The sequence below is a fragment of the Marmota marmota genome, unplaced genomic scaffold, assembly GCF_001458135.2.
Source record: "Marmota marmota marmota unplaced genomic scaffold, marMar, whole genome shotgun sequence".
Classification (NCBI taxonomy): Eukaryota; Metazoa; Chordata; class Mammalia; order Rodentia; family Sciuridae; genus Marmota; species Marmota marmota.
Genome location: NW_026000174.1, coordinates 356,894 through 374,076, shown reverse-complemented (window position 1 = coordinate 374,076; position 17,183 = coordinate 356,894). Strand labels below are relative to the sequence as shown.

Genomic DNA, 17,183 nt, shown 5'->3' with positions numbered 1-17,183 from the left:
ATATATATATATAATCACTTCCAGGAGAAAAATTGAGATGAAAATCCTGTAAAAAAAATTACTTGATCTGAAGCTTGACACTTCCAACCCCCAAAGGGTGAAAAAAAAAACTCATAGCTGGTAAGATTAAAAATTCATTAATACATGTAGTTTACAGTATAAATGACTTCATGTATATGAAAATGCTCTAAATATACTATTTCTATCTATCCACCTACACACACACACACACACACACACACACACACATAAACCATGAAACTATAAAGCCTTATTATGGAAGAAGATAGCACATGCCCTCAATCCTCAAAACCATCTGGTTTATAGGATAAAATATCAACAAACGTAAATAAACCATAAATCTTTACTCTGTAATTATTATACAAAAAAATCAACTTTTTAATAAAGTAAAAATCTTATGAATAGGAAATGAGAACAGCCTACAGAATGGGAAAAAAATCTTTGCTAGCTACTCTTCTGGATTATGTCTAGAATACACAAAGAACTCAAAAACTTTATCATTACAAAACCAAATCATCTAATCAACAAATGGGCAAATGAAGTAACAAACACTTCTCAAAAGAAAAATTGCAAATGATCAGCTAACACATGAAAAAATTTTCAACACTTTCAGTAATTAGGAAATGTAAAATGAAATGATTGCTTGATGCCCTAAATTACAGATTTCACGTCATTCCAGTCAAAATGGCAGTCACCAATAATATTAAATGCTGGAGAGGATGTGGAGAGAAAAGAATACTTTTACACTGTTGTGGAGATTGTAAATTAGTACAATCACTATGGGAATCACTATGAGTTTTCTCAAAAGACTAAGCATGGAAGAACCATATTACATAGTTGTCTAACTCCTCAGTGTTTAACCTAAAGAATTAAAGTCAGCATACTACAGTGATCCATGAATCCTATTTCTTTTCTTTTAGAATTTAGGGAGTTAGGCAGTTTTGTTCACTATATTTAAGGTCAAGACAGCAACATGTATGGAAGGGGAAGATCAAGGTAATCGACAAATTTGCAAGTTTACTTGGACTCTATATTTACTGTGGAATTCCACTATCAAATTCATCCCTCATATTGGGATACTAACTTCCTGGGTCACCTAACATTATAGGCAATTCATTAATAGGTATGCATGGTCCAAAAAGGCTAAAATACTTCTGAGCTGAACACTTCCAAAGCTAGATTTCAACCAGAGACCTATATCATCTTTACACATTTCATATCTCTTGCTTAAATGTATTCAAAGTTTAAAACATTGGATTGTAGTGGGGAATAAAAAACAAGGGGGTGGTTAAAGACTTTTTTTTTAATCCATATATTTAGTGTACTTTTCCTATATTGTGAATAATGTCTTTTCCCTTTGCCTTTCTTGTTTTTGTGTGTGTGTGTGTATAAATTTTTTATTTTAGTTGTAGATGGACATAATACATTTGTTTATTTACTTTGCTATGTGGTACTGGGGATGGAACCCAATTCCTCATGTGTGCTAGGCAAGCACCCTACCACTAAGCCACAACCCAGTCCTCTTTTTTTGTTTTGATTTAATCTCTTTACAAAGACATTCTGTAGAAGTACAAATCCTCACAAAAGTTCTCTTCTACAGCATTTTATCAACTTTGGTCTATAGCCTAACTTCTTTCTCTGTTATTTTGAAAGAAATTTAAAAATTAAGGTATTTCATAAACATAATTTTATTCTTAATTTAATACAAAGTTATTACACTTATTATTATATGCCATGTCATTTTGTAAAATATTTTTAAAGAAGTACCAAAAAAAAAAAGGCATTTTATTCTAACTCTGCTTTCAGGGAGCACCAGATTTTACCTTTTCAAAAACCTTTGAATCTATCTAACTTGAAGCAAAATTAAATTTATTACTTAAAATATTCAAAGATGCACATGTATACTCATTTACTTAAAGAGATAAATCAAAAAGATGTCCTAGATTTTCACATTACATTAAAATATTTCATTCACAAGTGAGTACACTTTCCAAGTAAATAAATAAATAAATAAATAAATAAATAAATAAATTATGAAAAGGGTAAAGATGAATGCATAGATTCTGGGGCCAGATCTCCTATGCTCACTACTAGCATTCTTTAAACACTAGCTGATTGACCTGGGACAGTCATTTAATTTACCTTGTACATCTCATTTCTCCATCTGTAAAATGGAAATAACACCACTTACTATCCAGTGCTATGCATATTTAAAAAAAAAACAACAAAACTAGTCTGTGCTCATACAGTATATGCATAAAATGTTAAGTCCCTAATACATATTAAATGCTATCTAAACCATGGGAATGATTATGAAGAGTTTCATTACTGTCCTTTAAATGAGAGCACAATTGTTAAGTTGGTCACTGTATATGTCATATTAATTTCTTCCAGTAGCATGTGTGTGAGAAGAAAACCACCCCTGTGTTTTTTATTCCTCCCTACAATCCGTGTTTTTAACCTTGAATAAATTTAAGCAAGAGATATGAAATGTGTAAAGATATATAGGTCTCTGGTTAATATCTAGCATTGGAAGTATTAAGCTCAGAAATATTTTAGCCTTTTAGGACCATGCACACCTATGAGGTTTCAATGAAAACTGAGGAACCCTTCCTCATACAAAATGCATGTATTTGCCTCAAAACTAAATATACATATAAAGACATGTATATTCATAGTTTGTATGTATGATTCAGGAATTCAAGGATCCTCTGAATCCATTCAATAATTCCTAGGAATTATGAATCCAAGTTAAGAATCCTTTCTGAATAATAATAATAATAATAAAAGAAGAAGAAAACTTTCTATATGGAAAAAGTGGGATTTTTAATACAATTTTTAATACAATCTATTCCTTTGAGGAGGAAATTCCCCTTTATCTTAACCAGAATTATCATACTATTAACTGTCTCTCATTTAAATACAAAATACAATCAGTGTCCACCCAACATTCACAAGTTAAAACCAGTAGGAGGGCTGACTCTGGCAAGATTGCAGAGGCTCGGGTGCCAAATCCCATTTACAATGCATCCTCCTCATGTCTTTCAAAAGGAGCAGGGTTAGGCTCTTAAACTCAGACTCTGTGACATTCTAATTTATTTTCCATATCCCTTCTATCAGTAAGTGAGAATAGAAGTATGTATCTCCTTTTGATAAGTTTTTCAAATGAAAAAGGGAAAACAAAACAACAACAACAACAACAACAATAACAAACACAACCACCTTCCAGTGCCCTCCACATCTGGAAAGAGAGAATAGTTTTGACTAGTTTTTTTTTTTTCCCCCAAAATATCTTTTGAATTAAAATATCTTTAATAAAACACAACAATAACAACTTCTTAGAAAGAGTATTAAGATTAGAAAAAAAAATTCTCCTGGAGAAGGCTTCTTTTACAAGTTCCAGAATAAATATTTGTTGCTAAAAATGAATTTTAGAGTCTTTGCAATGTTATAAATATCACGGCCCTTTTAAGGAATATTCTTTTGATATGTTAAGCAGTTTTCACTGTAATATAGTTACCAAATTACTTAGCCTATAAGAAATTCGAAGCTCTTCAAAAATGCTGTGACTCTGTGTAACTTTCCAGAATGCTCAGTGAGAGGTGGAGGAGCAGTAGCTGCCCAAGTTTCACACTATTACATGCTCCTTCCCACTTCAGCACACTGGCTTCAGCCCCCTCATTGGCTGTAGAAAAGGGTGAAAGAAACCACTTACTATGATATTTTGGGGGCAAATCCAATGCCACTCAGGCATAATTGAAAAAGGCTTAGAGGAAACTGGCTTTGAAGTATCATCATGACAAGAATACAAATGAAGGAGAGAAATTTAAACAGATTTCGCAAGCTTAAAGTCCTCTCTGATGTCAAGGAAAGGGCATTATATGACACAGAAGAACAGGCAATTAAGAAGGGTGGAGCAGGTAGCAGTACGGGCTCTCCTACGGACATCTTTGATGTTTTTGGAGGAAGAAGAAGGATGCAGAGAGAAAGAAGAAAAAATATTGTGCATAAGCTCTTGGTAATGTGAGAAGATGTACATAATGGTGAAAAAAGAAAACTGGCTCTGCAAAAGAATGTACTTTGTGACAAATGTTAAGGCTGAAGTGATAAAGAAAGGAGCAGGAGATTGCTTCCCCACTTCCCAGGTACTGGAATGCAAATAAGAGTTCATTAGATAGGACCTGGAATGGTTCAGCAAATTCAGTCTGTATATATAGAGTGCTGGGGCCAAGGGAAAGGGATCAGTCTTAAAGATAGAGGTAAACACTGTAATAGAAGGTAGTTGGAGAGAAGAAGATTCTAGAAGTTCATGTTGACAAAGGCATGAAAGATGGACAGAAGATAACATTCTATAGTGAAGGAGACTAAGAGCCAAGACTGGAGCCAGGAGATATTATCATTATGTCAGATCAGAAGGACTGTGCTGTTTTTACTTAAGAGAAGACTTTTTTTCTTTTTCATCTATGTGGATATACAGCTGGTTGAAGAAGCATTATGTGGCTTCCAAAAGCCAAATTTATACGCTTGATAATGGAACCATGGTAAACACCTTTCACCAGGCCAGAATGGCAAGCAAATCTCTTAATGGGGCCAGTGGAAAAAACTTACTACAGGCATTTTATATGCAGTAGTGAATGAGTGAAATATTATAATCATAATATGCTCACTATTTGCTACTGTTTGTTTTAATATTTAATTACAGTAGTGTTTCAAAACTTAAATGAAGAATAAATGCAAATATAAAAATCACTGGCTTTGCCCTGTATGTATGATGACTTCAATACAAGAAGTTGTAAGAAGTTTTTTTTTTTTTTAAATACCTGTAAAAACTACTTTTAAAAAAGTTTCCCTAGCATCTGATGGGCTATAACTTGTAATTGATTTCAGCTGTGTACATGGACAAACTTAGACTGATTGTGGTATTGATTTCAGTGTATGAACCTTCCTTTTTAAGGTGTTGAAATTAAAACTCTTTTAACTGGTGAGAGAAAGAGCGTGAGTGAGAAACAGAGTTGTAACCTTGAAATAGTTGAAAAATAAAATTATTCATTCCTAAACAACAAAAAAGAAAAAGACATTTTGGGCAGTTAATTGTGACATTTCTTCCCTGTATATTTATCAGTACTGGTAGTAGTATGATTTTTCTAAAATTTATTTCATATGTCTATATTTTCCCTTTCATACTACCTTTCTTTGTTCAAACTTAAAAAAAAAAGATGATTTTATTTGTCTCACTTAATAGATAAGAAAAAGAAAAGTAAAATTATCTGCCAAAGATTTTCAGTTATTAAGTGATGCAGTTTGTCACCATCATGTTATCCTGATATCTTGCAAAGGAAAATTATTTTGAAATTCATTTGAGCACTGAAAAAAAATCTGAATTTAGTGTATATGAAGTGTAGCTTTTTAGAGTGGCACACAATAGGCTTGCTTATAAATGATGAAAATAATCTAAAATAAAGGTATAAGAATGAAAACTAGATTAAAATAAGGACACAGATGATCGTGAAAAATAGCCAGGTCCTGAATAACACTGATGGAGCATTTTCAGTGAGGAAAGTGAGGCTTCCCTCAGCCAATATCATCTCACACACACTAAGATTCTTGTCAGTGCTTAATTTGGTTTCCATTTGAAAAAAAAAAAAGATATAGAGAAGCTATGTAAAATGAAGGCCAGCATAATTTAATGTTAGGATTTGGGGTTTTGAAATTGGATGTCTGAGTTAAAATCCAAGATTTTCAACTTACTAGCTGTGTCCTTCAGATAACGCTCTCTCACACTGGCCTTGTTCTCTCATTGGGATAATGATAATAATAACAATAAATACAGGGTTGCTGGGAAAGTTTAATAAGATAAAGCATTAATAAGGTAAAAGATAAGCATTCCACAAATATTTACTGTTAATATATCCAAAGGAGAAATTTCAGAATAACAACGTGATTTATTTTGCTTTTTTTTTTTTTTTTTTTTTGTGTGTGTGTGTCCCTGTGTGTGGTTCTAAGGATTGAACACAAGGGTACTTTACCACTGAGGTATATCCTCAGCCCTCTTTATTTATTTTTAGTCTTGAGACAGGTGTTGAGTCTGACCTTAAACTTGTAATCCTCCTGCCCCAGCCTCCTGAGAAGCTGGTATCACAAGTGTATACCACTAGGCCCAGTCAGTATAATGATAAGATTTAAAATGCCATCATACAAGAAACAAAAGAACAGAATTTATACAAGGTGAGAGATTTGATTTTCATTGCCTCTGGAGTCATAGACTTTTAAGTCACTGGATAGAAATTATAGTAAAATAAATTCTGGTTAGAAAAACAAAAAACTTTGTGAGAATTAGAGCTTTGTAAAGTCAGAATGGATATCTTCAGAATTAAATGTTTACTTTGTGGGCAGATCAGAGGGAAGATAAAAAGAAGCAATGTATTTGAGGTAACTAATACACCAAATAGCCTGATTTGATCCTTTCACAGGTAAACATATATCAAAACATCATACATACTTCATACACATAAACATTGTTTGTCACTTAAAAATAACATAAATAGAAGAAAATTCCTTGACATTAGGAAAACAAGCTTGTTCAAGATATCGTTTAACATTCTGTGATTTAAAAAAAAACTTATAAAATCATTTTTTGTTATTTTTTATATACAGACACTTTCTGCCTATGACCCTTGCTCTACAAAAGTGAAATCTAAATATAAATATGCCTTTTACTTACAAAAAAAAATAGAAAAGTAACTCTTAATATAATCCTCTTTAAACTTAAAAAGTCATTTTGAACTCCTGAACCTTTAAAAATTGACTATTTGAATTGCAAAGGAATACCTTTTTTCAGAGTTTTAATTCAGCAGAACATAAAGGCAAAAGAATGCATAATTAATTATACTGAAAATGATTATTTTTCTCATATCTGATAGAACTAAAGAGACAGAAAAAGAAAGAAGGAGAAAAGAGAAAGAGAAAGGAGGAGAGGAAGGAAGGAAAGAAGAAGAAGGAGAGAAGGAAGGAGGGAGGAAAGGAAGGAAAGAAATAGCTTACAATCCCAGATAACCTCATATCACAACTTTGAGAAAGAAAATCTTAAAACTAAATTCTCAGACATATGAGCTCTCAAAAATAAGTGTCCACACACACACACACACACACACACACACGGCCTTGTAGTAGAACTTAAAAGAGTTTTCAAGTGAGTTTAAGTGAGAGTACTTGTGTTTTAATCCATAATTTATCGGTTAAGTGAACTTCAGCAAGTTATTGAATTTTTCTCAGTCTCAGTTTTCATACTTGTAAAAGTGTTTTAATAATATTATTCATTCTCATAAAATCTGGAACACTTAAATAGAAAGTCTATAATGCATTTGGAAATTATATTTAACATATAATAAGCATTACATAATTATATTTTAAATAATTATAGTCCTGAGTAGTATCTGCTTATCCATAATAAACTTTGTGTCCACAATCCTGGATGGGCAAACTAGTCACTTAAAGAATAAAACAGAAGGCAAATCCTCTCTACCAAGGGTTTTCTTGGTATCCCAAGGCTCCATAGAATATGTTATCCCCACAAAGAGAAATTAATGGAAAAATCAAATCCACTAGCCCTCTCCCCCATGAGACAGGGATAGCTAGCTGGAAGTCACAATTAAATTAGTCAGCCACGTTTCCAGAAGAACTCTACATTCCAGAATCATGATACCAAACAAAGTTAACCAGGGCACATGAGATAAATCTATTTAATACTACTGTCTTAACCAGTGGTCTCCACAATCAGGTGGGAAATGGCAATATTTTGAATATGCACCCTGAAGTAAAACATATAATGTACCTAAAATTACCAATACATCTGACAGATTACATTATAAAATGTTCTGAAAAAAGAACAACCAACAGGTTTGAACCTATCTCAAAACACTGTTTACCTGGAAATGTTTTAGGCAAGAAAAATGGGAAATGCTATAGCTGTGTTTCTAGGTAACACTGTTTATTACTGGTAAAATACAAACGGAGTAGAAGGACACTGGATAAATCGTGAAAATCATTTGGGGACTGACAGACTTTAGCTCCTTGCCAGTAGTGCTTTTCTTGTGACTAAAGGTATCCATTGAGGGAACTTGGGCTGGTTCCTGTACAATCTCAGCCTTATCCAAGGAAGGTAGTCCCTGACTTCCCATGCAGTCTCTTCATCTTGGAACTGAATTGCTACAGGGGGATTGAGGAGAAGGATGTGGAAAATTATTCCTGGGCAACTATAGGGATTGCCATTGAAGAAGCACCTGACATCACCATGTAGATAGACTATCCTTCCTGTCCTATATCTTTATGCAAACCCAAGTACACTTGATGTCATTTAACAACTTATTATCTGATATGACTCTGAATGTCAAATCCAAACACACACGTATAATAATCACACACATATATGTATAAAAAAGTAGAGACAGGCCATGCTGTGGCCCCCCCATCTACCCACTGTCCCATCCCACTTCCATCTAGAGATAATAGCCAGGGCCAGAAAGACCATGACTCAGGGGCCTTCAGGCCTGATTTTATGATAGGTGAGGTATTGATAACCTGCAGGGATACTATAAGATTATAGGATAGAAACTGTAATACCTCAGATCCGCATTGCTAGAGAGGAAGACACATGAACAACATGAAAAAAAGGGGGGGGGGAATAAAATGTCCCAAAGAAACCAAGATGCTACAATAATAGAATCCATTGACAGCACAGTAGATGAAATGTTAAGAGAAGGAGTTCAGAACATACATAATTAAAATGATCTGTGAAGTACAGAATAGTATAAGAAAGCAATTACAGGCAACAATTGATCACTCCTACAAAGAGATTAGAGAGCAAATACAGGCAACAATTGATCACTCCAACAAAGAGATAAGAGAGGGCCAGCATTGTAGCTCTGTTGTAGAGCACTTGCCTAGCATGTGTGAGACACTGTGTTCAATTCTTAGCACCACATATAAATAAATAAATAAACAAATAAATAATAAAGGTTCATCAACAACTTTAAAAAATAAATTTAGGAAAAAAAAAGAGATAAGAGATCAAATAGAGGTTACAAAAGGTTACTTCAAGAAAGTGATCAAGACTCTGGAAAAAAGAAAACAGCAATCCTTGAAATGAAGGAAACAATAAACCAAACAGAACATTCAATAGAAAGTATCACCAACAGACTAGATCACTTGGAAGACAGAGCCTCAGACAATGAAGACAAAATATATAATCTTGCAATAAAGTTGACCACACAATGAAGATGGTAATGAATAGAATGTCCAAGAATGATGGGATAAGATGAAAATACCAAATATAAGAATTATTGAGATAAAGGAAGGCACAAATCAAAGGAATACACAACCTCTTCAATGAAATAATATCAGAAAGTTTCACAAACATGAAGAATGAGTTGCAAAATCAAATACAAGAGGCTTACAGGACACCAAATGTATAAAACTACAACAAATCTATACCAAGGCACATTATAATGAAAATGCCTAGCATACAGATTAAGGATAGAATTTTAAAAGCTGCAAGAGAAAAGTTTTATATTACATGCATGAAAAAATTAGTTCAGATCTCAGCAAATTTCTCAACCCAGACACTAAAAGCTAGTAGATCCTATAACAACATTTTCTGAAAGAACATGGATTCCAACCAAGAATCTAGCAAAATTAAGCTTCAAATTTGATGATAAAGTAAAAAACTTCCATGATAAACAAAAGTTAAAAGAATTTATACTGAGAAAGGCTGCACTACAGAATAGTCTCAGCAAAATATTCTATGAGGAGGAAATGTAAAACAACAATGAAAATCTGCAAAGTGAGGAACTACACTGAAGTAAAAACCAATTAAAGGAGAAACCAAGTTAATAACCAAAAATAAACCAAAATGACCAGGAATACAAACCATATTTCAATAATAACCCTGAATGTTAATGACCTAACCTCATCAATTAAAAGACACAGACTGGCAGATTGGGTTAAAAAAAAAAAAAAAAGACCCAACAATGTTCTGTCTTTAAGAGACTCATCTCATGGGAAAAGATATCCACAGACTGAGGATGAAAGGATGGGAAAAAACATACCACTCACATGGACCACATAAACAAGCAGAGGTTTTCATCTCCATATCAGATAAAGTTGACTTCAAACCAAAGATAGTCAGAAGGGATAAAGATGGTCATATCTTATGTATTCAAACTATACTATTTTCTCCCTCTGTTTCCATGGATTATTTTAAACAACAACTAACTTTGAGAATACATCTTGGGTACATAATTTATAAAATACTTGGGACATATTTTTTTGTGTAAAGCTTAGAATATGTGTTTAACCCTTTCATGATGTTTTTCATTTGCATTTTGGACAGATTCTTGTCTTTAGCCATTTTAATTCTTTGGTTTTCATTGCAACTAATCTAGACCTTTTAAAACTAAAACCTAGTAACTCCAGTGTTATAAATTCTGCAATGGCAAGACGGTTTCTAAAAATGTAAGCACTAAAATATCTTCTTAAAGTACTTCACTTCTTATTTTCTTTTTTTTTTAAGAGAGAGAGAGAATGAATTGTAATATTAATTTATTTTTTTTTAGTTTTCGGCAGACACAACATCTTTGTTTGTATGTGGTGCTGAGGATTGAACCCGGGCTGCACGCATGCCGGGCGAGCGCGCTACTGCTTGAGCCACATCCCCAGCCCACTTCTTATTTTCTTTTAGAAGATATTAGGAAGTATCTATAGGGAGCTTTGAAAACTATTCATTGTGGGAGAAGCAACTCTGGTGTTCAATTTTGATACACTTTTATAATGATTTCAATAAAACATGCCATGATAAAAACAGAAGTATGTCTCCCACACTTGATGGCTATCCTTAATTCCAAATCAAATATTTTAGCCAATTCCCATGATAATTTCTATAGCAGTGACTTTCATTACCCCATTTTTAGGAACACATTATTTTGTTTTTTTAAAAAAAATATGTATTTAGACTTACCCTGAAACATGCAACATCAGCAGCATGTAGAAGACAAAGAAGAGGTTATGAGTATACCAGAAGATGTCATAGTTAGAAACCCTGAAAAAAATAAATTAGTTTCATTCTTACTTTATAGCCCATCCCATTAAAAAGAGAATTCATTGTTTCAAACATATATCCCACTTTTAAAAAAGCTAAAATTTGAGTTTCTGAGATGTATCTATTCATATAAAAATATTAATATATCATACAAAGAGCAATGACAAAAATTATAAGTAATAGTTTTATCATTTTGAATGTTCTTTGTATTTCAAAGACACATGGAAAGGATTAAAATAAGGTGTGTATTTTAAAGTTATGACATAAGGCTAAGAAGTAAGTAGACTGCTAATTTGTGCTTATTTTGTCCCTTTTAGTATTATTTTCAATTTCCAAGTGATTCCTAAAACAACAAATGTCCCTATCCTAATATGTATTTTGACAATTGTTCCAAGATAATTAAATTGGAGAAAAACTTAAGTGATGAAAATTTTGAATTCTTTTCTTGGACTGTGTAACTTAAGAAAGATACCTTAGTGTTCTTGCTCTGGGGGAAGACAAATAGTCTGAAAAGAAAGGCAAGGTAAGCAAAATCTTTTAAATGTTTGAGTGAAGTACAAAAACTAACAGTCATTGTAGTCACATATCTAGGCTGAATATTCATATATTAAAATGTTGGAGGCAGAGTGCAGGTATTTGCAAAAGCTTCCTATATGACTCTGATCTCCTCTAGAACCTTTTAGAATTATTCCTCACTTAAATAATAGCCAATTTTTGAAATGTAATCCATCTATACTATTTGTTATCATAAACAATATCATTAACAATGTTGCAACATATGTTTTTTATACATATTTCTTTTAAAATCAAAATTGCTGAAAGTCCAATTACTAGATCAAAGGCCACATACTTGTTTTGATATACACTTCCCAATGCTCTTGAAAAATATATTTATAAATTTATATGTTGCAACATATGTTTTTTATACATATTTCTTTTAAAATCAAAATTGCTGAAAGTCCAATTACTAGATCAAAGGCCACATACTTGTTTTGATATACACTTCCCAATGCTCTTGAAAAATATATTTATAAATTTATATGTTGCAACATATGTTTTTTATACATATTTCTTTTAAAATCAAAATTGCTGAAAGTCCAATTACTAGATCAAAGGCCACATACTTGTTTTGATATACACTTCCCAATGCTCTTGAAAAATATATTTATAAATTTATATGTTGCAACATATGTTTTTTATACATATTTCTTTTAAAATCAAAATTGCTGAAAGTCCAATTACTAGATCAAAGGCCACATACTTGTTTTGATATACACTTCCCAATGCTCTTGAAAAATATATTTATAAATTTATAAATAGATTTATAAATTCCAAGTCCTACCACAAAGTAGAAGTGCTTATTTCCACAAACCCATGCCCAACTTCATAAGGTTTTATTACTTTTATAAATGGTATTGAGTATTTTTTCATATATATGTTACTTTTAACTCTTTGTGACTAATATGAGAAAACTATTTACTTTTTAAAAATGTACTGGTCCCTTGTGATATTAATAATTTTTCTAGTATCATACTTAATTTTAAATTTTGAAACACCATATTGGCAAGCAGAAATTTCAATTTCCACGTTTGTAAACAAATACTTCCTGCATTATTCCTTGTCTACGTTGAGGACTGATAAATATCTACTTAAAGTTTCTTTAAGTTTTTAATGGTATCATTTTTACAGTTAACTGTAATTTATCTAGAATTTCATCTACTTATACCTTACTTTCTTCATAAGCTTGCAATGGCATCTTTATTATTTAGTAGGTCTTATACATAAAAAGGTCCTACATCTGGTTATCTATTGACTCTGCCCCTTCATTCATTTCTGCAAGACCTCTTTTCCTGTAAGTTACTGAAGCTTAATTATTTTAATGTTTACTAAGGCATATCTCTCTTTATTCTTATTTTGCAAAATGCATTTGAATGTTCCCTCAGATGGATTATAGAATCACTTTATTAAATTCAAAAAACAAAGAAAATAACATGTCTGGTATTTTCACTGGAATTGTAACAAATCTAAATTATAGTTGAGGAAGAAGTATACCTGTATATAATACAGCCTTTATTCAAATCTCTACTTATTTCTCTCAGTGAACTTATTTATGTGGGGTTTTTTCCACTTACAGTTTCTTAAGATATTAGTCAATTTTGATGCTGTGACCAAAAGACCAGATAGAACTAGTCAGGAGAGGAAAAGTATATTTTGGCTCGTGGTTTCAGAGGTTCAGTCCATGGTTGGCCCACTCTATAGCTTTGGGCCTAAAGTCAGGCAGAATATCATGGCACAAGGGCATAAAATAAGGAGAAAAGTAATCAGGATATGATAACCAAGAAGCACTGAGAGCTCCACTCACCAGAGAGAAAATATAAACCCCAGAGTTATACCTGCAGTGAACTCCTTCCTCCAGCCACACCCTACCTACATAAGAATATTACCCAGTTAATACAATCAAGTGGTTTAATCCACCAATTCGGTCACAGCTCTATAATCTAATCATTTTACTTCTGAAAGTTCCTACCTTGTCTCACATATGAATTTTGGGGGGTTACCACATATCCAACCATAACAATCACTAAGTTTATCCCTACATATTTTGTGTTTGTTTCAATTGTGAATGTTAGAGTTTTATTTTATTCAATTTTCAAACTGGTTGGAGCTAGGATAGAAAAAAATTTTAATATTTTTTGTATTTGATTACATATTTCAATTCATTTATTCAATATTAGTTCTTAAACTTTTCATAATTCTTTCAAATTTTCTGACTAGGCAATTATATCTACNTATATATATATATATATATATATATATATATATATATATATTTGTGTATGTTTTTCTCTCTCAGCAAATAGAAAGATTGAAGACTTTTGAAAATTTTGTTTTTGCTTTCTTTAAACAAAGTTTAACCAGAAACATAAGACACTATAAATATTCTTAAACATAGAACATATCCATCTCAAATAATATAAAAGTGCTCCTCATAATGTATCTCTAAAATTGCTCAAAATCTTTTAATATGAAAACCAGTATGAATGCACGTATCTTCAATTATTTTAGCAGATATCAACCAACCATATTTCCACATCACTATTTGGAACACTATGTTATTTTACAGCAAAACAAACTGATATCAGGAAATTAGCTATTAAATAATTTTAAGTCATATATTCTTAGGAATACCCATCGTCCATATGTATGCAATTGAATTCAAGCCTGTGTGCCACAGAAATAAACTGTCCTTCAGAAAGATGTTTCTGAAGAACTCAAATTTCCTTGATCATTAAAGAGGTTTTGCAGAACAGGAAATGATATTTACAATCACCTTTATTTCAGTCTTTGTTACCTGTAGTAGTCCATTAACTAGGACACTGCATTGGCTAAATGCTTTGGTTTATCAAGATATTTCCAATATATGAAAATGAAAATAACCAAAAGAAAGTATCAATACTATAAACTAGTAGATAACAAAACTGACTCTGACACTTACCTTATTGCATATGTAGATGCTGTAATCATGAGGAACAGCACTACCACCATGCAGACCCCTGTTAGGCCAGGAACTGTAAAAATGTACATAAGTAGGTTTTAACTTAAATCACATTGAGTAAAAAAGCACAAAAGATATTTCCTTAAAATCCAAAGTACTATGCTGTTCTGCAGGAAGCCAAACTGAAATTGTATATGTGCATGTATGTTCCTCTCTAACAAGCCTTTTCAAAATCAGCACAGTTCCAGAGTACTTAAGACAAGGCAGAATCTTTCCTTCCTCTATTAGAGTTCTTTTTTTATTTCCCCAAATATTCAACTCAGAATTGTGAATATAAACCTATTTGTTCAGGCACATAAGACACCAAATATCAATAATTAATGCAAGGGGACAGAGTTAACATTTAATACCCTGCTGTTTTTGGTTTTCTCCACCATAATACTCAATATCTTGACTCTCTCCTCCCTCCAATATGGAGTTAGAAACTCCTCTGGCTTCAATTTCAAGTAACTATGTTTGGACTCCACTTCCTGGAATAATTTTAAATAAAAAATGTTTTTTATAAAACCTAAAGCTTTTTAAAAATAAAAAATATGGAACAAAAATTGTAGATTTCAAGAAAAAAAAGATACTGTGCTGGGCTGAGGTTATGGTTCAGTGGTACAGTGCTTGCCAAGCACTTGCCTAGCACATGTGAAGCACTGGGTTTGATTATTAGAACCACATAAAAGCTAAAATAAATAAATAAATAAAGATATGTGTGTATCTACAACTAAAAACAAAATTTTAAAAAAACGTTGTGCGGATACTCTGAGAATACTTTCAGAGGTAGTTCCTCTAAGTATGGAAAACATTAAAATCAGATGGCACACTTTTCACATGACATGATGTTGGTTTAAAAAAAGAATGAAATGTACAAACATGTCAAAATTAATAACAGGTAAATTGCTACAAACTTAGGATTAGTTATATAGTTTGTCCAAATGAACAGTTGATATATTATTCCTAAAACAGCTGAAATCTTAGTATGTCCCTTTCTTACATTTTGTTATCAAATTAAATACCCTATATGTCTATGCTACATTTTTTTAGTCTGAAAAATCATATAAGTAACAGTTAAGTCTTAAACATCTCCTCTGAGAGACTCTTAAATCGTGCCAAAAAGAAAGCTACAGGAAGACTGTTGTCTGGGGAAGAATATACAATTCTCCGACTTCTCCCCTTGACTAGCACCACCTACAGAACAGAAGGTGATCATGGACCATATGCCATTAAAACAGCAGTCAAGAGGATACAGTGGAAGGTCAACACAAGTATTCATCTTTATGACTGCAGCAGACTTAGAATTATTGGCAAATAACATTAATACTCTCAGTGCAGTGGAAACAATTGTCACTTGTAAAGGGGCACACGAAAAATAAGGGTAGTAATCTTTGGATTTTAACAGTTGCATGCTTTCTTCTAATTTTTCCCATGATACAAATTTAGAAAACTAATGGGACATGACCTTCCCTGCTATACCTAATGACCTAATAATCACATCTTTTCTACATTTTCTAAGGTCTTCCCTTTCCCAGTCTTTCCCTGTCCTCCAGGTAAGTGCTTCCATTAGAGGGGTAAGAAAAAAACAAGATATCTAATTTAGTTCATGTTAAAGAACTAATGGTTCAGGAAATATGCCATTTTAAAAAAAATGATGCCTACAAAATGGTCCATCTATTGTACTCCCAAGTATTTACTCAAAATAAAACACAAACATAGCCACATAAGAATGTATTCAACAATGCTCATAGCTATTTTATTTTTTAATAGGACACATAAATGACTCTGATCTCCATAAACACATGAATAGATAAGCAATTTAGATATTATCTATATCTGGAAAGTTAATCAGCAATAAAAAGCTATGAAGTGTCAATACAGAAAAAGGAGAGAACTGGACGTAGTGATGCACAACTGTCATACCAGTTGTTGGGGAGGCTGAGGGAGGAGGATCACAAGTTCACAGCCAGCCTCAGCAACTTTGTGAAGCCCTAAGAAACTTAGTGAAACCCTGAAAATTAAAAAAAAAAAAAATTGAAAAAGGGATGAAGATGTGGCTCTGTGGTTAAGCACCCTTGAGTTTAATTCTTGATATTTTTTTTTTAAAAAAAAGCAAGGACAAAGGTGAATCATAGCATTATTAGAGTGGGTGAAAAAAGCAGAATTGTTTGACCCCCCAAAAGTGCAAGCCCTATAATTGCTTTTATAGAAAAATCACACTTGGGGCTGGGATTGTGGCTCAGCGGTAGAACGCTCGCTTAGCACGGACGAGACCCGGGTTCGATTCTCAGCACCACATAAAAATTTTAAAAAAGGCATTGTGTTGTGTCTGTCTAAAAAAAAAAAAAAAGATTCTCTCTCTCTAAAAAATAAAAAAATAAAGGCATTGTGTTGTATCCATCTACACATAAAAAAATATTTTTAAAAAATTGACTATGTAGGGCTGGGGATGTGGCTCAAGCGGTAGCGCGCTCGCCTGGCATGCGTGCGGCCCGGGTTCGATCCTCAGCACCACATACAAACAAAGATGTT

The 17,183-nt window shown here is 32.6% G+C and overlaps 1 protein-coding gene and 1 pseudogene across 8 annotated transcripts in view; one reads left to right on the top strand and one right to left on the bottom strand.

The window, feature by feature from the left end:
* Nox4 (NADPH oxidase 4) overlaps positions 1–17,183 on the bottom strand; it is a 173,688-nt gene that overhangs the window by 105,742 nt on the left and 50,763 nt on the right. For all 8 annotated transcript variants that reach the window (XM_048787917.1, XM_015477317.2, XM_015477319.2 and 5 more), the window contains 2 exons: positions 14,610–14,682; positions 11,033–11,113 (listed from right to left, as the gene is read on the bottom strand). In XM_048787917.1, coding sequence (XP_048643874.1) covers positions 11,033–11,113; positions 14,610–14,682 — 154 coding nt within the window. The remainder of the gene's footprint in view (positions 1–11,032; positions 11,114–14,609; positions 14,683–17,183) is intronic.
* LOC125611991 lies at positions 24–5,794 on the top strand (annotated as a pseudogene).